General features: G+C 44.9%; 1 protein-coding gene across 3 annotated transcripts in view; it reads left to right on the forward strand.

Moving 5' to 3' along the window:
* ctnnd2b (catenin (cadherin-associated protein), delta 2b) overlaps positions 1-20020 on the forward strand; it is a gene marked incomplete at both ends in the record, with an annotated part of 257135 nt that extends 237115 nt beyond the window's left edge. For all 3 annotated transcript variants that reach the window (XM_084058604.1, XM_084058605.1, XM_084058606.1), the window contains 7 exons: positions 27-177; positions 3306-3573; positions 10792-10876; positions 11281-11407; positions 15231-15359; positions 18099-18175; positions 19724-20020. In XM_084058604.1, coding sequence (XP_083914730.1) covers positions 27-177; positions 3306-3573; positions 10792-10876; positions 11281-11407; positions 15231-15359; positions 18099-18175; positions 19724-20020 — 1134 coding nt within the window. The remainder of the gene's footprint in view (positions 1-26; positions 178-3305; positions 3574-10791; positions 10877-11280; positions 11408-15230; positions 15360-18098; positions 18176-19723) is intronic.
* Between the last annotated feature and the right edge of the window lie 395 nt (positions 20021-20415).

Raw genomic sequence — 20415 nt, forward strand, 5'->3', positions numbered from 1 at the left:
GTCCCTCCCTGGCTGGCTCCCTCTAGTGGTCGGTGTACATCCGTGCGGCGGTGCGTAAGGAGAAGGGTCTGCCCATCCTGGTGGAGCTGCTGAGGATAGACAACGACAGGGTGGTGTGTGCTGTGGCCACCGCCCTGAGGAACATGGCCCTGGACGTCAGGAACAAGGAGCTCATTGGTCAGTTTGGATTGAATTTGCTTTGTAACAGCACAAAGGTACGGCAAGACAAAGGGCCCTATTCTTGCCGGTGCCTTACCCGTTGGCATTACCCGCTGCCCGTGAATTACGCACATGGGAGCTGGCACTGTCCCTGAACGGTATCCTGCGGCCGCTATACCCGCTATTCATTATGCCGACCTGGAGGTGTGGCCGTGGACGTGTTGTTGCGCTTTCCCTAAAATTACTATCTTGCCCACACACGTTTGGGAAAGTGTTGCCAGGTCCAGTGTTGCCAGGTCTGCTTATTATAATTTTCCCCCAAGATTCTATTTGAAAATAGCAGATCTACAAGCATGTGACGCGTTGTACGTGAGCTTGTACACCTGCTATTTTCAAATAGCTGATGTATAATGTTTAAAGCGCTCATGTGGCACATGGTCGCTTCTTTTGGGCTTGTTTTCCTAGACCTCGTTGCTTGTTTCTCTCACAGAAGCTGGCAACGCTGCGCACAACGGCACAACATTCGAGGTCTTCCTCTCTCTTAATTAAATCTCTGTGATTCTAATTTTCCTATAATCAGCAGAAGTGAGTGTCAATTCCTTGTGTCAATTGTGTTTATATAAGATGATAGTCTATTCAAAGAAGACAGTTTGTGCTGCACGCGATGCCATGCTCTCCAAATTACACACTTCAGTTTTATTCATCCATTGCTTAGGAAATAATGAACTGATTACAATAATTTAAAGTTGCCTCTAATCAGTAACATGAAAGCAGTAACGTTTTGAGCTTGAAGAGGATTGAGGCCAGTTACTGAACTGGTTTCCTGTACATCGTTGGTTCTCAAAGTGGGGTCCGGGGACCCCCAGGGGTCCTTGAGGGAGTTCCAGGGGGTCCCCAGCTAAATGATGGATAGTTAGGAACCAAATGGACCCTATTGGGTCTGTAACTCTGAGAGTGTACAAATGGAACCAAATGGACCCTAACGGGTCCATTTGGTTCCATTTGTACACTCTCGGAGTTACATTAACATTGGTTTTACAAAATAAATTGGGGTCCCAGAGATAGAAATGCCATTAAATGGGGGTCCGTAGCCTAATGCATGTCAAACTGCGGGTCTTTGAAATTAAAATGGTTGAGAATCACTGCTAGAGCCGTAAAAATCTTCTCTTATGGGGGTCCCTGGCTTATCTTTTCAAATGGGGGTCCGCGGGCTAATAAGTGTCAATTTGGGGGTCCTTAAGATGAAAAAGTTTGAGAACCACTGCTGTACATGATGTCATGCAGAGGATTGTGACCAGTTACTGAACTGGTTTCCTGCTCATCAGAATAAATAGTAGTATTGATATGACATCTGCAATAAACTGCTGCCTGCTGTGGGCTTCCCGTCCCCATAGCAACAAACTGCCAGCCTCCCTCTCCTCTCTCTCTCTCTCTCTCTCTCTCTCTCTCTCTGCACAGTCTGAGGTTTGTGGCGCGGAGCAAAGTAAATGTGTGCACGCGCATGTGTGTGTGTGTGTGTGTGTGTGTGTGTGTGTGTGTGTGTGTGTGTGTGTGTGTGTGTGTGTGTGTGTGTGTGTGTGTGTGTGTGTGCGTGTGCATGTGCATGCATGTGTGCAACGTGCATGCATGTGTGTGTGCGTGATACCACTGCAGGGCATTAGAACAAAGAGTCTTGCCCTTGATTCCTCGCTCCCTGTATGAGGAAATTGTGTCAAGATGTGATATATGACAGCTGATGTCATCGTATCCTCAAATACCCCGCCCCCCCCCCACCATGTCAACGTTGGGAGCTTTTCCTTCTGCACATACAGGAGCCTTAAGGAGCCATAAGTCCGATGTACTACAGTATACCCTTTAAACCCTCTAGTCTTATTGAAACGGAGTTGAATTACAACTGCACTGAGGACCGTTTTTCACCGGCGTCTACACCAAACCTCTCGGCAAACATTCGGCAAAAATGGCAGATCTACATGTCGCAATAAATGAAGCATAGCGTTAGTTCATGCAGGACACAGAAGTCTTGCACGCCAAAGCTGTAACCAGCGGTCAGTCAGCTGATGTGAACATCAGCTTTCTATTCCCCATTCACAGCTCAGCTGGTCATTACGCCACACACTCATACTGCAATCACAGCTCACGCATTAGCAAAGAGGTTCCTTTAAATACGGCTTCATATTCTAGGTCTTTCTTGGTCGCTGAACCAATGCATTTTGCTAGCTCCTCCTCCACCCCAGCCTCCACCTTTTGATTAGAGTCTGGCATAGGCTCAAATACTTGTGATTATCATGTATATCTGCTTGTTTAGAGTCTTGCATAGGCTCAAATACTTGTGATTATCATGTATATCTGCTAATTCTAACTAATATGTCTATGTACTTATTGTTGATATATCCTTATGGGGGATTTGCTTAAGCATTTCCTGAATATATACTTAGCAGGCTACTTCGACAAAATTCAGAAAATATTCTCCCAAGAGCGGAGCTTTAACGCCAAGCTTAACTGTATTCCATTTGTGGCAATAAATGGTTCTTTATCTACTTTGACGTGAGTGTTTCTGATTGAACGGCTATTGCGACATGGAGGTCCCCCCCAGAATTCTTCTGCCTACACATACGTCATGTCCTAGTATGAGCGAATAGGGGAAGAGAATCAACGTCACGTGATGCCTTTGTTTGGACCGGCAAAAACTCGGATGTGTCTCAAAGAATGTTATTATTGGCAGAATCGCGGAACGTTTAGAATATTTTGCGGTCCCGTTTAAATTTTTCACAAGATCGGTGGTTGTTGCAATGACCTGCACTACTATACTTCACCACTATGTTGCTCTCTGATGAAATAAACCCATAAAATGTAACAACGTGTACGTTCCGTAGTGGAATTCCAATGTTGAAAGCTGTTGTTGTTTCACCCGAAAAAGTAATGGCAGATTCGGCCACGCCCCTAAATACCCGTATAATGTGTCTCAAAGAAAATAGGCATGCTGGGGTTCAAGTGGATAACCGTACATGCTGGAAATAGCCGATGCGACATGTTGTGAGCGTATAGATCGGCTATTTTATAGGACTTTATTCTCATCTCTCCACCTCTCTCCTTCTCCCCCCCCCACAATCTCCCTCTCTCTCTCACCCTCCCATCTCCTCCCTCAGGTAAATACGCCATGAGGGACCTGGTGCACCGCCTGCCCGGCGGCAGCAACAACAACAACAGCAGCGGAGGAGGAGGGGGTGGCGGCGGTGGGGGCGGGGCCAACAACAACGGCGGCCTGGTGTCTAAGACCATGTCGGACGACACCATCACCGCCATCTGCTGCGCTCTGCACGAGGTCATCACCAAGAACATGGAGAACACCAAGGCCCTGAGGGACGCCGGAGGCATCGAGAAGCTCATCAGCATCGCCCGCAGCAAGGGAGACAAGTACGTCAGTGGCGTACCCACCATAGAGGCAGGGCAGGCGGCCGCCTGCCCAACTAAAATCTAGCCTCCCCTAGAAAATAAAGTAAAAGACTGAAAAACAGGCAGTGAAAAAAATCCAAAGAGAATAGTGGCCGTTGGACCTCCTCGTCGCAGCCAATCGCCTATAGTGATGCAAATGTGTGCCTTTATATTTTCATGGGGTGCCAGGAGAGTCAGCTGGGGGTCTGGGCCATCACCTGTAGGCTACTCACCTCGCATAAAAGGGGCTCTGAGTCTGAGAGCAGCTTGAGCCATGAAACTACTGTAACAACATGAAGAGACCACTGCTTAATAATTGATTGATTTATTATACTTGCATATTGTTTTTATTAACGTTTTGTAGTCAGTGTATTGTTGTTGTTAACTTGTTTCCCCCGAGATTTCCCCCCGAGATTTTTCCCCGAGTACCCCCCCCCCCCCCCCCCGGGTAGAGAAAAAAAATCTCGCCTGCCCTAAATGTACTTTCTGGGAGCGCCACTGAAGTACGTTACAATTAGAGACAAGTAACAAGGGAGACAAGCACTATGGATATGATTGGATATCATGTCCATAGTGCTCACACACAGTGTGGATATCATGTCCATAGTGTTCACACACAGTGTGGATATCATGTCCATAGTGCTCACACTAGAGGTCGTCGGGTTAGGCATGTAACCCGAAATACCCGGGATCCGACCCGTACCCGGCTCGGTCACAGGTCCATTCACAAGAAGTGACTCCGGGTCCGGGTCGGAGCCGGTACAGTCCGTCTCGGGTCTCGTTCGGTCACGGGTCCATTCACAACAAGTGACTCCGGGTCGAGCCGGTACAGTCCGTCTCGGGTCTCGGTTCTCAGACTGTGAAATGCACGGTTCCACTAATACCCGAGTTGACCCGGCGAGCGGGTTTCTCGGGGCTCAGACTGTGAAATGCACGGTTCCACTAATACCCGAGTGGACCCGGCGAGCGGTAGGTCTCGGGGCTCAGACTGTGAGATGGACGGTTCCATTAATACCCGAGTGGAGGGAGGGAGGTCGCTCAGAAGAAGACAGACTGGCAGTGACGCAGTCAATAACTGGCTGCTATTTATATTATCACTACATAATGTTATATCATTGACCTAAATGGCGATATATTAACAAGGATAGGATGATTAAAACATATGTCTGTATTAGCCTTGATGATCTTCTTGATCTTGACCGAAGGCTCTGTCTGTAAATAACTTTGGACAGGTGGAAAACTTTAGTTAAACTTGCAGAGTGGCGCATTACTTTACCTGAGTTACATCTTCTGATAGTTGTACTTGAATGTTGACATGAAATAATAATCCTGTTTAGTGTTTCACAACCACGAGCAAAGACTACAGCGCAATATTAACGGCGCTGATCATCGACACACACGTTGAAAGTCTAGGACAAAGATACCAAGGATTCGACAGTGACGTCACTATGCAACAAGGAAGTAGCGACGGACGCTATGCCATGTTGTTTTAAAAATAGCAAGGATTCTTCGGCGATCTGATATGACATCACCGACCAATCCTTGGACATATTTGACCCACCAGTTATATCAAATATTGTCGATTAACGTAACGCTTTGGTTAATGGTTAAAATGGTAAAATAGTCGAGTTAATATCATAGCATGTTGTTACCGGTATACTCTGCAAAGCACAATGGAAACTCCAAAGCCAATTATAATGTTAAACAACATTGAATGTGGTTTAACATTAGACATTTATGTGGATTATAGTTGGCAATGAAGAAGGATTACAAACATCTAGAACGTGGATTTATTTTTGTATAGCTGTCGAATGAGCATTGACTGGGATTATACATCACAACCACGGAGGCTACGTTAGCATTTAGGTAAGTAAGTATGAAACAAATCTTATTTAACGCTGGACAACTTGTACTAATGACGTTGGCAAACTATTTTGCATTCGGGTTTTTCGGAGGCTCGGGTTATGTACGGGTTCGGCTCTTGTATGTCACGGTTCTATACGGGTCGGTTTCCGACAGCTCTCGGTGCTGTTCGGGTCCGGTTCTCAATTTCTAATAATGCCCAGGTCCATTCGGTTTCGGGTATTTTTTTCGCGGGTCCATCCGGGTATCGGTCCTTCATATTGGACCATAGGCCGGGTCCATTCGGTTACGGGTTTTTTTCCCGCGGGTCCATTCGGGTATCGGTCCTTCATATTGGACCATAGGCCGGGTCCATTCGGTTCCGGGTAAAATTTTCACGGGTCCATTTGGGTTTGGATATTTATATTTGACCCGTGAAGACCTCTAGCTCACACACAGTGTGGATATCATGTCCATAGTGCTCACACACAGTGTGGATATCATGTCCATAGTGCTCACACACAGTGTGGGTATCATGTCCATAGTGCTCACACACAGTGTGGATATCATGTCCATAGCGCTCACACACAGTGTGGATATCATGTCCATAGTGCTCACACACAGTGTGGATATCATGTCCATAGTGCTCACACACAGTGTGGATATCATGTCCATAGTGCTCACACACAGTGTGGATAGCATGTCCATAGTGCTCACACACAGTGTGGATATCATGTCCATAGTGCTCACACACAGTGTGGATATCATGTCCATAGTGCTCACACACAGTGTGGATATCATGTCCATAGTGCTCTCACACAGTATGGATATAATGTCCATAGTGCTCACACACAGTATGGATATCATGTCCATAGCGCTCACACACAGTGTGGATATCATGTCCATAGTGCTCACACACAGTGTGGATATCATGTCCATAGCGCTCACACACAGTGTGGATATCATGTCCATAGTGCTCACACACAGTGTGGATATCATGTCCATAGTGCTCACACACAGTGTGGATATCATGTCCATAGTGCTCACACACAGTGTGGATATCATGTCCATAGTGCTCACACACAGTGTGGATATCATGTCCATAGCGCTCACACACAGTGTGGATATCATGTCCATAGTGCTCACACACAGTGTGGATATCATGTCCATAGTGCTCACACACAGTGTGGATATCATGTCCATAGTGCTCACACACAGTGTGGATATCATGTCCATAGTGCTCACACACAGTGTGGATATCCATACATGGCAGACTGGCGTTCACAGCCCCTTAGAGCGCTGGGTCATGGTTCACCGTGGCGGCACACTGCACCGTTCTGGTTCTACTACAATCAGGCTGAGTGTCAAAAATGCTAATTGCCAATTAATGTAAAGAGGGCTAGAGGTTAGGGTCAGGGTTAGGGGTAGGCGGGGACTGCAGGCTGATCGTACGGCACAAACCTGTAGCGTATGTAGCCTATTATATATACATACCTTATATCTACAACTCGCATTACAAGCTTGTAATGTAAATTGTCTGTTTTCGCTGTTTCCAAAAACAAGAGAGAGAGATGAAGCAGGGACCCCCTACTCTATATTGTATAAAATTGTGTTTCAGATTAAATGTTCTTTTTTACTTAGTCTGCTCTTTTTTTCCCCTCTACATCTATAGCCTCTTTGCCAAAAATAGCCGATCTACAAGAAGCTCTGCTATTTTCGGCTAATGTTCCCCTCAGAAAAGGAATTCTAGGGTTCAAGTGGTTAATGTAAAAAAAACGAAATCCTATCACACAAAGAATTGGGGGACCCCCTATAGTAGCTCTGATGACCCCCTAGGGGTCCCGGACCCCCTTTTGAAGACCCCTGGCGTAGATATTAGTCTGGAATCTCTGTGTGGAACCTGCATTTCCATGGGGCGAATTAAGAAAATGAGGTTGAAAGTGGTAAAACTATAATACTAGAATACAATCTCTTGTGGTGTGTGTGAGTATGTGGGTGCTTTGTTTGGTTTCTTCATTGCATTTCTGTCATGGGGTTAAGGTATCTATTAAATGTGGGGGCTCCTTTATAATAATAAGAGTCTTGAGCACACAAGGTTTGCTCTGAACACCAACACTAAAAGCCATAGTTGTGGAAACTAAGTTACAACAGTAATAAGCCAATAATTCAAGCTTGAAAGCGATAGGGGAAAAAAACAAAACTTCAAAGTACTTTCCTGCTCTTTCATTTTTCCTCTAATTTAGAACCAAAGATGAAATTCAAATAACTTTTTTGTTACAAAGGAGAACAGTGCTTATCTCTGTTGTGTATCAGTGCATTGAAATGGAGAATCGGCAGCCGATTTGGTCTAATGACCAATGAATAACAAAAGATTAGTCTATAGGAGAATAGACCAACCAGCAGAACTAATTGGACAATTAAAAAAAAAACTTTTAAGAAAAACACAGCAATTGTGTTGTATTGGTGGCTGACTCAAACCCTGGAGATTATGGAAGCAATGAGTATTCAGTCAGTCTGTCTGTCAGTCAGTCAATAACCAACCAGTCCGGTCATTTGATTGTTCAGTCAGTCAGTCAGTCAGTCAGTCAGTCTGTCTTATAATCACTGTGACATCTTTCAGGTGGCATTTTCTCCCGACAGAGAACATCATGTCTTTCTACAGTAGAGATATGCTTAGGTATATTTTAGGGGTAGAACGATACATTTTAACAGCTATATGATATATGATACGAGAAACTGGTGAGGGAATACATCAGCTCCACGCTACCTGCCTCGCTGGATCCGTGGCAGTATGCATACCGCAAAAACAGATCCACCGACGACGCTATTGCCATGGCTCTCCACACCGTCCTCTCGCACATGGACAACAAGCTGCTGAAGGACAAATATGTACGTATGCTGTTCGTGGACTACAGCTCAGCATTCAACACCATTGTCCCAGCAATACTTGACAAAAAGCTCAGAGACCTAGGGCTACACCCAAGCATGTGCGACTGGATACAGGACTTCCTGTCCAACCGACATCAGGTGGTGAGAATGGGCAGCATCACATCTGACCCCCTGACCCTCAACACCGGAGCACCCCAGGGATGCGTGCTGAGCCCTCTCCTCTACTCCCTGTACACGTATGACTGCATAGCCACACATGTCTCCAACACCATCATAAAGTACGCGGACGACACGACAGTGATAGGCCGAATCGTAAACAACGACGAGTCTGACTACAGAGACGAGATCAACTCACTGGCGCTCTGGTGCCGGGAGAACAACCTCGCTCTCAACGTCGACAAGACCAAAGAACTGATCGTGGACTTCAGGAGGCCGCGGAGAGACCATGCGCCCATCCTCATCGACGGTGCTGCAGTGGAAAGGGTCAGCGAGTTCAAGTTCCTCGGAGTACACATCGAGGAGGACCTTAAGTGGGAGACGCACACCACACACGTGAAGAAAAAGGCTCAGCAGAGACTGTACTGGCTCCGCCGCCTGAATAAGCTTGGAGTAGGACAGCGCATCCTCAAGCTGTACTACAACAGTTCGGTTGAAGGCGTCCTAACAGGCTGCATCACGGCCTGGTACGGGAACTGCACTGCCCGAGAGAAGATCAACCTACAGCGAGTAGTGCGATCGGCAGAGCGGATAATGGGAAGCGACCTCCCAGCGCTTCAGGATCTGTACAAGAAGCGGTGCGTGGTCAAAGCCAAGCGCATCATCAAGGACAAGTACCACCCTAGTCACAGACTGTTCAGAACCCTACAACGACCGCGACCGGGCAAGGGGACCTATCGCAGTATCAAGAGTTCCACCACCAGGTTCTGGAATAGTTTTAACCCGGCTGCTGTCAGAATGCTGAATGAAGCATGAGCCCCTTTCCAGCAGCCTGACAATAGGCGGTACTGCCCAGCTGGCTGCAGACTTTTCTGGCTCTTCCTGAACACACCTGTGGATTATTATACCAGGAAATGACTTGGACTTATGAGGAATCATACCAGCGGAAAAAAAACCCTTTAAGTGTACAGTTTGTGACAAAAGCTTTAGTCAATGCTAATCTTAAGAAACACATGTTGATACACACAGGAGAAAGGGCTTTAATTGTACTCTTTGTGGCAAAAGCTTTAGTCAATGCTAAAGATTACTTTTTGTTGCTCTCCTTCATGGAGCTACTTGCGGATTATACCAGGGTCAGTCCACCTTAGGTGAACACGCACTGACCCTCTGCACCTTAATCCCCATGTATAACGCACAATCTTTTTTTATTTATTTTTTTATTACTGCGCTCTTTCTCTCTAAGCACCTTAGCGTCTATAAGTATATCATGCACAGTATACATACATTGCTGCTATGCTCAGGCACCTTAGTTTGTCTCTTATCTCAGGTACTTTGTAAATATGTAGATAACTTGTTTTTGGCCTTCTATTGTTCTCTGTTGATCTCCTTCCCACTTAACCCCCTACCCCTCTTCTTTTTCTCTCTCCCCACTCTTCTTTCTACGGAATTTAACGTTGCGATGGGAGTGTTGTACAAAAACGAATTTCACCCACTTTTTTACCTTGTAAACCTGTGATGTGACAATAAACCTGATTCTGATTCTGATGATTGACGATACAATACTATTGAATGATTTAAAATCGATAGAGTAACTATTTAGCAAAAAAAATTGAAACATGTGGAAAATGCAGTTTTTTTAAGGGAACATGGTATTATTATGGATATAAATAGTAAACACAGTGATTCTCTGGCAAATACATGGACATTGTATTTGAACACATATGGACAAACTGGCACCTTGACATGAACACAGATTACACACATTTATCTATAGACCAAGTGAAGCGATATGGATTGGAAAAGTAATAAAACCTCTCTTTCTTTATTTTTTTTTAAATGGCTAAATACAACGCACAAGTACTTAGTATCGATAGATACAATCGATTATTTGCATTGCAAAACGATACGATACGATACAAAGTCAAACGATACGATATGTCGCTGTGTGCATATCGATAAAGTTGAATCGATGCAGTTACTGTATTGACACACCTCTATTATATTTCCCATCTGTTCTTTTCAAGTTCATTCTCTTCTTATCAGCCCTGAGCAAAGCCTGTGTGTGTGTGTGTGTGTGTGTGTGTGTGTGTGTGTGTGTGTGTGTGTGTGTGTGTGTGTGTGTGTGTGTGTGTGTGTGTGTGTGTGTGTGTGTGTGTGCGCGCGCGCGTGCGCACACACACACTACACTACACTACAGTAGTTCTGAGCTGTCATGTTGTGTTGAGTGGTGTTCCTCATTATATCCACTGCTATAGATAACGGCCCAAAACACAAAGTACAAACACAATGTATTCCTCCCTGTTTGTTCTATAGGCACACCCCTAAGGTTGTGAAGGCTGCCTCTCAAGTCCTCAACAGCATGTGGCAGTACAGGGACCTCCGCAGCCTCTACAAGAAGGTACTTTACTGACAATGTGTTGAATAATGAAAGGAGACATCTAGAAATGTAATTAAAGGGATAGTAAAGGGAAATGACTTATATTCTATCAATTACACACTCCATGAAGCATTGAATTCATGGATTTGTTTTAGTTTTTGTTGCATTCCTGAGCCAATAATTTGATGACCGGCGGAAAGATGCTAATGTATCCAGTAGGAGACTCAAAGTTGACTCTTTGTGTCTCCTACCGGAGAGACCGACGGTCATCAAATTATTGGCTTAGATTGCGACAAAAACAAAAAAAAACTCCATGAATTCAATGCTTCATGGGGTGTGTAATTGATAGAAAATAAGAAATGTTTTGGGTGAACTACTCCTTTAAGTTGATGTATTGAATACACTCACTCATTTATCTCCTATAGGATGGATACTCCCAGTACCACTTCGTAGGCTCCTCCTCCACGATAGAGCGGGACAGACAGCGTCCGTACTCGTCGTCCCGCACGCCGTCCATCTCTCCCGTGAGAACCTCGCCCAACAATCGATCAGGTGAGTCCCTCTGACTGCAGCGTCTCACTCCATCTGCACACCATAGTGTCATGGTAAAGGTGCTGTGTCATGTGAAAGGTGCTGTGTCATGTGAAAGGTGCAGTGTCATGGTAAAGGTGCTGTGTCATGCATCAGGGTGGCATCACACACATTGTGAGTTTGTAGACAAGCTATTTTAACAATTTATATCGTATAAATAGCATTTAAGTTGTTATCTCTGAGAGTGTATAAAAAAGGATAGGCCATATTTTTTTTACTCAAGGTTTTCTGAAGAACGGGAACGCATCTGTGCTATAATGATAATATAGAGCAACATAATTTTATTTTTCCAAAAAAACTGATTTAGAAGACATTTGTGGAATCCCTAGAGGCAAAGATTAGAGTAAAAATAATTGCTTTAAAAAATAATATATATTCAAAGATTGGCTCACATTTTCCCGATAAAAAAAAAAAGCAGATCTACAAGCTTGTGTGCCGCACTATGAGCTTGTATATCTGCCCATGTGTACATTCGTGAGTATATTCGCTATTCTTGAATAATAAAAAGAAAAGACAGATTTTGACAAACTTTGTTTGTTCATGCAGCCTAGTCGCTTCTTTTGGGCTTGTTTTCATAGACCCGGTTGTTTGTTTTTCTCGCAAAATCTGGCAACACTACTCCCTGCATCCCTCCCAGGATATCGAACTCTGCGTTGCCGTTTAAACCCCCCAAAAACCGTATCCTATCCTCTGAGGAGGACTGAAGTCTCTAAGGAGTGTGTGTTCACACATAATATCCACACTGCAGTCGTTTAAACAATCGTTAACGAATGGAGAAAGCGCCATGAGGCCGATGAGCCTTGGCTCGATGCGTTTGTGCATGCGGTGCGGAGAGGGGATTGAACTGGAGGGTTTAGGAGCCCGGCCCCCTCGCAGCACCACATTAACCCATTAAGACCGGGAACGCATCTCTGTCATTTTAAGATTTCTTTGGGCTATTCAAAAATAGCAGATATACAAGCTCATAGCGCGGCACCGAGTGCCGCGCTATGAGCTTGTAGATCTGCTATTTTAGAAAAATTGTAAAAATGTGTGCAAATCTTTGAATATGTATTTTCTTTTAAAGCAAACATCTTTAACTAAATCTTTGCTTTTGGGGGGGTCCCTGGAACGAAATATTTGGAGATGGGGGTCCGTGGCCAAATACATATAATTTTGGGGGTCCTTGACATAAAAAGTGTTAAGCACCACTGATATTATAGCAACATAAGTTTTTTTTTTAAACCGTTTGAGATTTAGAATCCCCAGAAGCAAAGATTTGAGTTAAAATGTTCACTTATATATATATATATATATATATAGTCAAAGATTTGCACAAATTAACACGATTTAAAAAAAATAGCAGATCTGCAAGCTCATAGCGCGACACCCGGTACCGCGCTATGGTATATCTGCTATTTTTGAATAGCCAAAGATATCCAAAAAATTACACGGACACATTCCCGGTCTTAATGGGTTAATGACCAAATGAACCGCTGCAAGTTGGATAATGATACAGTTAGAACAGAGAGAGAGAGAGAGAGAGAGAGAGGAGGGACAAGCCGTCCACTGATCCCCGTGTGGACAAACAAACAGACGGGCAAGGCAGAGGACAACTAGCCCAGCGGGGCTGTGTGTGTGTGTGTGTGTGTGTGTGTGTGTGTGTGTGTGTGTGTGTGTGTGTGTGTGTGTGTGTGTGTGTGTGTGTGTGTGTGTGTGTGTGTGTGTGTGTGTGTGTGTGTGTGTGTGTGTGTGTGTGTGTGTGTGTGTGTGTGTGTGTGTGTGTGTGTGTGTGTGGGATAATGACTTGAGTATTACAGTAGACTATAGCTATTGAGCCATGTGGCACACACGATCAATAGCCAGTTTTCCACCAAAGGACCAAACACGTGCTGACTCATTATCTTGTCATTGAATCGACCCCCCCCCCCCCCCCCTAACCTGCAAAAGCCACCAGGATTAGAATTGTCTAATTGCTTGTTTTTCAGCGTGGTGTAAAAAAAAAAAACATTTAATCGAAAATCGAATTATGACCTTAAAATTGGAGGTCAAATCAAATTGTTTTGACACACACACAACACACACACACACACACACACACACACACACACACACACACACACACACAAAAGAAGGAAAAAGAAGAAAGAAAGAAAGAAAGATGACAACGCAAGAGCCCACAGTATTTGTCTGGCCAATCAGCCTGATCTCACAGAATGTAGTATACATTGCACGGACCTATAGTGCACGTCATTCCGTGCATAGTCGCCTAGAAAACCCGAAAATCCGTGCATATGTACGGCGAGTTCCACGGTGGGCGTAACCAGTTGCAACGCGGAAAAACCCGGAAGCAGAGCAGTCCCCACACAACAACATGTACGATTCTGTGCCTATCGGTGCATAACTCAAACGGCGCTGAGTAGGCTCAAGCAGTGGCGTGCACAGACATTTTGAGGGGCAGGTGCTCAAGTAAATTATACTTTTTTTTGTTTACTTGGTCTGCTCTTTTCTCCCTCTACACCTATACCTCTTTGCCAAAAATAGCAGATCTACAAGCCCACAACGCCTCGCGCTGCGAGGCGTTGTGGGCTTGTAGATCTAAAGTTAGATCTAAAGTTCTCCTCAGAAAAGGGATGCTAGGTTTCGAGTGGTTATGGTAAAAAGAAAAATCTTATCACATAAAGATTTGGCGGACCCCCTGTAGTAACTCCCTAGGGGTCCCGGACCCCCTGTTGAAGACCCCTGCTGTAAACTGGGGGAAAAAAAAGTTTTTTTTCTTTTTTTCAAAAGGGCACGTCTGGTCAAGAGGGAAAAGGGCAGGTACTGTAGCACCTCCTAGAGTCTATATGTGCACGTCCCTGGGCTCAAGCGAACGTTGCAACGTTCGGGACGGCAACTCGCTGGCTTTAGCTCGGTGGTCCCTCGCGTGGCTCCAGTTCCCTTGAGACTGCGCGCCTCCGAAATGGTTTGGTCACAATGGAGGAGATGCGAGGCGGCTATGCACGGATTTTGGGGTTTTCCAGTTGTCTATGTACGGAATGACACTGTTCAAGAATATAATAGCTCACAACGTTTCGCGATGCGATGCGTTGTGTTGTGAGCTTGTAGATCTGCTATTTTCCCACCAAAAAAGTGAAATATTTTAACAACACAAATCTGGCAACAACAAAAAAATCAGATGATGATTGCGCGGACAATTACATACATGTACTCATTTAGGGGTCCATGATGGTTTACTACACTAACTACGCTACACTAGAAACAAGCCCAAAAAAAAACTACCAATATTTTACAAGCAACTTGTAACTTTTTACAGAAAAACAAGCCCAAAGTCGCTTATAATAAGCGGACATGGCAACACTGACTGTAAACCAGTGACAGCAGAGACGCAACGCTAATGCAATATTTACTCTGTCTCAGATGGATGCTGGTCAACGGAGGGTGAGAGAGAGACTGCAGTGTGTGTGTGTGTGTGTGTGTGTGTGTGTGTGTGTGTGTGTGTGTGTGTGTGTGTGTGTGTGTGTGTGTGTGTGTGTGTGTGTGTGTGTGTGTGTGTGTGTGATAAAGAGAGAGAGAGACACAAAGTAATGTGACTAGTCATTTAATTACAAACGTCTCCCTCCAGTTGAATCTCACAATTAGTTTTTCTTGATGATTAACTTAATGACTGTTTATTTGTGTACGCGTGTGTGTGTGTGCATGTGCGTGTGTGTGCGTGTGCGTGTGTGTGTGTGTGTGTGTGCGCGCGCCTGTGTGTGTGTGTGCGTGTGTGCGTGTGCGCGTGTGCGTGTGCGTGTGTGTGTAGTGAGTGCTCCCGCCTCCCCCAGGGAAATGATGGCGCTAAAGGAGAGGAAGGCGGACTACGAGTCGACGGGCAATGCCAGTTACCATGGTAACAAGGGCGAGCACACTTCCAGGAAGGATGCCATGGCGGGTAGGACACGCACACACACACACACACACACACACACACACACACACACACACACACACACACACACACACACACACACACACACACACACACACACAGTATACAGTACACACTTTGACTGCACACTGCCATTCACACATAAACACATACAGTAGTCACTCAGCCCAGGGGGCCTTTGGAAACGTCACACCTCTTCTCCCCTTTTTACTAATCTACACACACACACACACACACACACACACACACACACACACACACACACACACACACACACACACACACACACACACACACACACACACACACACACACACACACTGTAAAAAATACACACCTTTACAGACATTGTGAGCTTGTACGTACTGTAGGTCTGCTGTTTTTTGCCGCTCGATCCCGTGGCGTGACAAAGCATAACTCAGGCAGACAGTATAGTGTGAAGATGAACGTGCACATCAGTGGCTGGGTGGCTGGATTCGAACCCAAATCTGTTCTATATGTGTTTAGTCTCTAGAGCCAGACTGTTGACTCACACGACGTTCACAACGCTCTCCGTCATACAGTCTGTGCAAAGGAAGAGCTGGAAACCATCCGGGAGAGAAGCATATGTTTAGATGTACATTACAGTGAATACAAGTCTGAATATAAATGTAATTGTCTTGTTTAGATGAACATTACAGTGAATCAGGCCTGTCCCCAATTAAGAATTTACATAATCTAATCTGATTGTCGAAATGTTGCCTATAGTCGCCGGTTAGTCGAATCATGCAACAAAACAAAGTTATATATTGGCAGTCGAATCAGTTTGATTCGACTGCCAATCTCTCAGCCGAATCATGCAAAAAATATATAATTATGCAATAGAAGATCATTCCATTTGGGCTGTGGGTGGGGGGTGCTTAATGTCTGATTTAACATATTATTGCTTGGTTTCTCCCAATAAATGATGATATATATCCTATTTAGAACTTTTTTTATGATTCGACTGAGGGTCGAATCAGACTCCCTCAATCGATTTGTCGACTATTCGACTAATCGAGGTCAAGCCTACAGTGAGTACAAGTCTGAAAAGATAAATGTAAATGTCTAGTTCAGATATACATTACAGTGCGGAGGCCACAGGGAAGTGTTTTTGTAGGGCTTGATTCGGAGATGCTTGACCTCCTTGCTGAACCTCCCAGCTGTGCCTTTTCTCCCCCCAACTACTCTCCTATAACTCTGTTCCCATTCTGTTCTCTGTCACCCTGCTCCACTTAACTATAACTGCTGCTTTTAACCCATATAAGACCGGGGAATGCATCTCTGTCATTTTTTTTTTCTTTGGCTATTAACAAAAATAGCAGATCTACAAGCTCGAAGCTCGGCACTCTGTGGCCACGCTATGAGCTTGTAGCTCTGCTATTTTTGCCACCCTCAGGTCAAAATGTCAGCTTTGCACACAAAACTCGACCGCTTTTGGTGACCCCGTGGCCCGCTGAAAACGGGTGGTATTCAATGCAAAAAACAGAAACTGAGTTACAGCTGTTTTTCTGAAAATCCAAACTCCATGATGGTGGGCAGGTATAGGCTACAAATATGTGACCCCTGCACCAACCACTTTGTTCTAGTGGGTGAACCTAGCGACACTTACTGCATGAATAAACAATACGAAATGTGCCGGAGAGTATTTTTGCATCAAACTATTCATATACTAGTCCAGGGGTCTTCAATGTTTTCAGGCCAAGGACCCCCTAGCTGAGAAAGAGAGATGAAGCAGGGACCCCCTACTCTATATTGTATAAAATTGTGTTTCAGATTATTTTTTATTTTTTTTACTTAGTCTGCTCTTTTTTCCCTCGACACCTCTTTCCCAAAAATAGCCGATCTACAAGCTCTCAACGCCTCGCAGCGCAAGGCGTTGAGAGCTTGTAGATCTGCTATTTCCGGCTAATGTTCCCCTCAGAAAAGGAATTCTAGGGCTGGAGTGGTTAATGTAAAAAAAACTAAATCCTATCACACATTGATTTGGCGGACCCCCTATAGTAGCTCTGAGGACCCCTAGGGGTCCCGGACCCCCTGTTGAAGACCCCTGTACTAGTTGATGCCTCTTTCATACGGGTGTGTGTGTCTTTATTCACAGTGCAGAAGCTCAGAAATATTTACTCTGAATACAAATGATGTTCCTTCACGGCAGTAATATTCACCTTCTGTGTGAATATATTCATGAAAAAAACAGTTGGTAGAAAAAACTAATTTTCAGTGAATTAATCACACCAAAAATGTCTAATCATTTTCCTGATAATTCTTTATGTATGTTTTAGTCCTGGATGTCTGTGTTTTCACAGACGTTATTGTTCACCATACTGTTGTTGTTATTATTATTATTACTATTATTATTATTATTAGGACCAAAATAATCCGTGTTTTGAACTTAAGTGTCCTGTTGGTGGTAAACTCCCTGATGTCCTGCCTACGCTCAGCACCTTTCCTTGTACAGTAGCTTTGTGTGTGTGTGTGTGTGTGTGTGTGTGTGTGTGTGTGTGTGTGTGTGTGTGTGTGTGTGTGTGTGTGTGTGTGTGTGTGTGTGTGTGTGTGTGTGTGTCTGTGTGTGTGTGTGTGTGCGTGTGCGTGTGTGTGTGTGTGTTTACGGGAGGTTAAAGACAGGGCTTCTGTAATATTCTGACATTGATTCATGTTCATTTTGTTTCTCTCTCTCTCTCTCTCTCTCTCTCTCTCTCTCTCTCTCTCTCTCTCTCCCCGCAGGCCAAATCTCTGGAGGGTCTTCAACGTTACACAGAGGAGCGTACGTTTCCCCGACTGATGACCTCAAGTATAACCAGGTAAAGGCATTGTTTTCATTCATACAGTATATATATCGTAGCTGTAGGGGGGGGGGAACTGTATATCCTAAACGGTTCGTTTTTTATTATTATTTAAAAAAACAATTAACACATTGACTGCCAGAGTTTATTCATAATGTACTCACCCCTGTGCCAGCGATTTGCGTGTTATAAAAAAAATAATATTTTGTCATTTTTCATTCAAATAAATTCTCTGATTGTGGTTTTAAGCACTACGACAGTTCCACCAGTAGAGAGCAGCAAATCCACACATTGATCACATCGCTCGCCCCCTCCCAAACAGGCCCACGTCACATCCGGTCATTCACCGGATGTTATGTTTTCGACAATCCCTGATCCCCAGATCGGCCTGAAAACGATGTGATTACACGACGACGATGACTGTTAGTCACCCGGACCAAAGAAAATAGAAGTTGAGCTGTCCGTTTGTATTTTATACCGTGTGAAAAACCGTGTTTTTCCCTATTCTGGCCGAAAATGACCGGAGAAAAACAATGTGACCCGGAAACGAAATCTGCGTTATACATCCGGCTCCGGGTGAGTGTGACGTAAGTGTAAAACGAAAGTGCTGATGAAAAATAAACAGACCCGCGCGATCACAGATTAAACCAATGAAAATACCTAATATCGAGTTAACTCGATCTAGGCAATCAATGTGTTAAAAATAGCCGATCTACAAGCTCACGACGTGTCGCATTGTGACACATTGGGAGCTTGTAGATCGGCTATTTTAAAAGGATTTTACCCGACGGCAACTCACTGAGCATGAGTGAAGTTCTGCGACAGCTGCTGATTGCTGATTGGGTGGAGCTGCAGAGGCTTGAATGTTCATGCATAACATTATGGATGCTCCCTGAACCATCAAAACAAGCAGCCTTGAGCTAATAAATGACGTTTATTTTTGGTCTATCCACTTTGGAAGTTTACTATATGGTCAGAATATGGAATTACACACCGCACCGGCACCCTTAGCACTATTAAAAGCAGTGGAAATGCTTTGGGTTGTTGTGGGTAAATTGTCTTCCATTGTTGGGTTCCTCTGATCATCAGCTTCCATTCTATTCCAGGGGTCTTCAACAGGGGGTCCGGGACCCCTAGGGGGTCCTCAGAGCTACTATAGGGGGTCCGCCAAATCTTTGTGTGATAGGATTTAGTTTTTTGACATTAACCACTTGAACCCTAGAATTCCTTTTCTGAGGGGAACATTAGCCAAAAATAGCAGATCTACAAGCTCACAACGCCTCGCAGCGCGTAGATCTGCTATTTTTGGCAAAGAGGCTATAGGTGTAGAGGGAAAAAAGAGCAGACTAAGTAAAAAATAACTTTAATCTGAAACACAATTTTATACAATATAGAGTACGGGGTCCCTGCTTCATCTGTCTCTCAGCTAGGGGGTCCCTTGGCCTGAAAACGTTGAAGACCCCTGATCAATTCTATTCTATTATTGTTGTTATTATTATTATTATTATTATTATTATTATTATTATTATTATTATTATTATACATTGTGCTGTGTGTGTCCACTAGGTGTCCTCTCAGGGCATGCCCTCGGAGCCCTACCCACCCTTCCAGAACCCGCCTCCGGCCATCATCGGCGGCGTCATCGGCGGCCCCTACGACGAGCAGGCGTTCTACGAGGACCAGGTGCACCAGGTGGGCACCCTGGGGCGTGGCCCGCCGCCGCAGGGCGGAGACATCAACATGCACCTGCAGGGCCTCAAGTCCACCGGCAACTACGTGGACTTCTACTCGGCCTCGCGGCCCTACAGCGAGCTCAACTACGAGACCAGCCACTACCCGGCCTCCCCCGACTCCTGGGTCTAGAGGGAGGAGGAGGAGGAACTGGAGTGTGTGTGTGTGTGTGTGTGTGTGTGGGGGGGGGGGGGTGAAAGGATGGGAAAAAGGACCAGAAAGAGAGAGAGGAGCGGCCATGCATGTGCATGTTAAACCACCATCAAAACCAACAGACACATTTTTCCTTCGGCGCGAGCGTGAGTGTTACGGTTTGCTAGCAGAGAAATGGGTGGGTGGGCGTGGGGGTGGGGGCGCTGTGCTGGGTGCTGGTGGGAGGCTGATAGACAAGCGAAACAAACCCCCCCACCACCACCACCACCACCAACACCACAATAGGACTTTTATTTTGAAAGAAACGCGTTGAACGTGTGTTTGGAATGTTGGAAAGGACTTGGCGAGGAAAAAGAAAGACTGACATAGAACTA

Source organism: Gymnoscopelus microlampas, assembly GCF_963454915.1.
Source record: "Gymnoscopelus microlampas genome assembly, chromosome: 5".
Taxonomy (NCBI): Eukaryota; Metazoa; Chordata; class Actinopteri; order Myctophiformes; family Myctophidae; genus Gymnoscopelus; species Gymnoscopelus microlampas.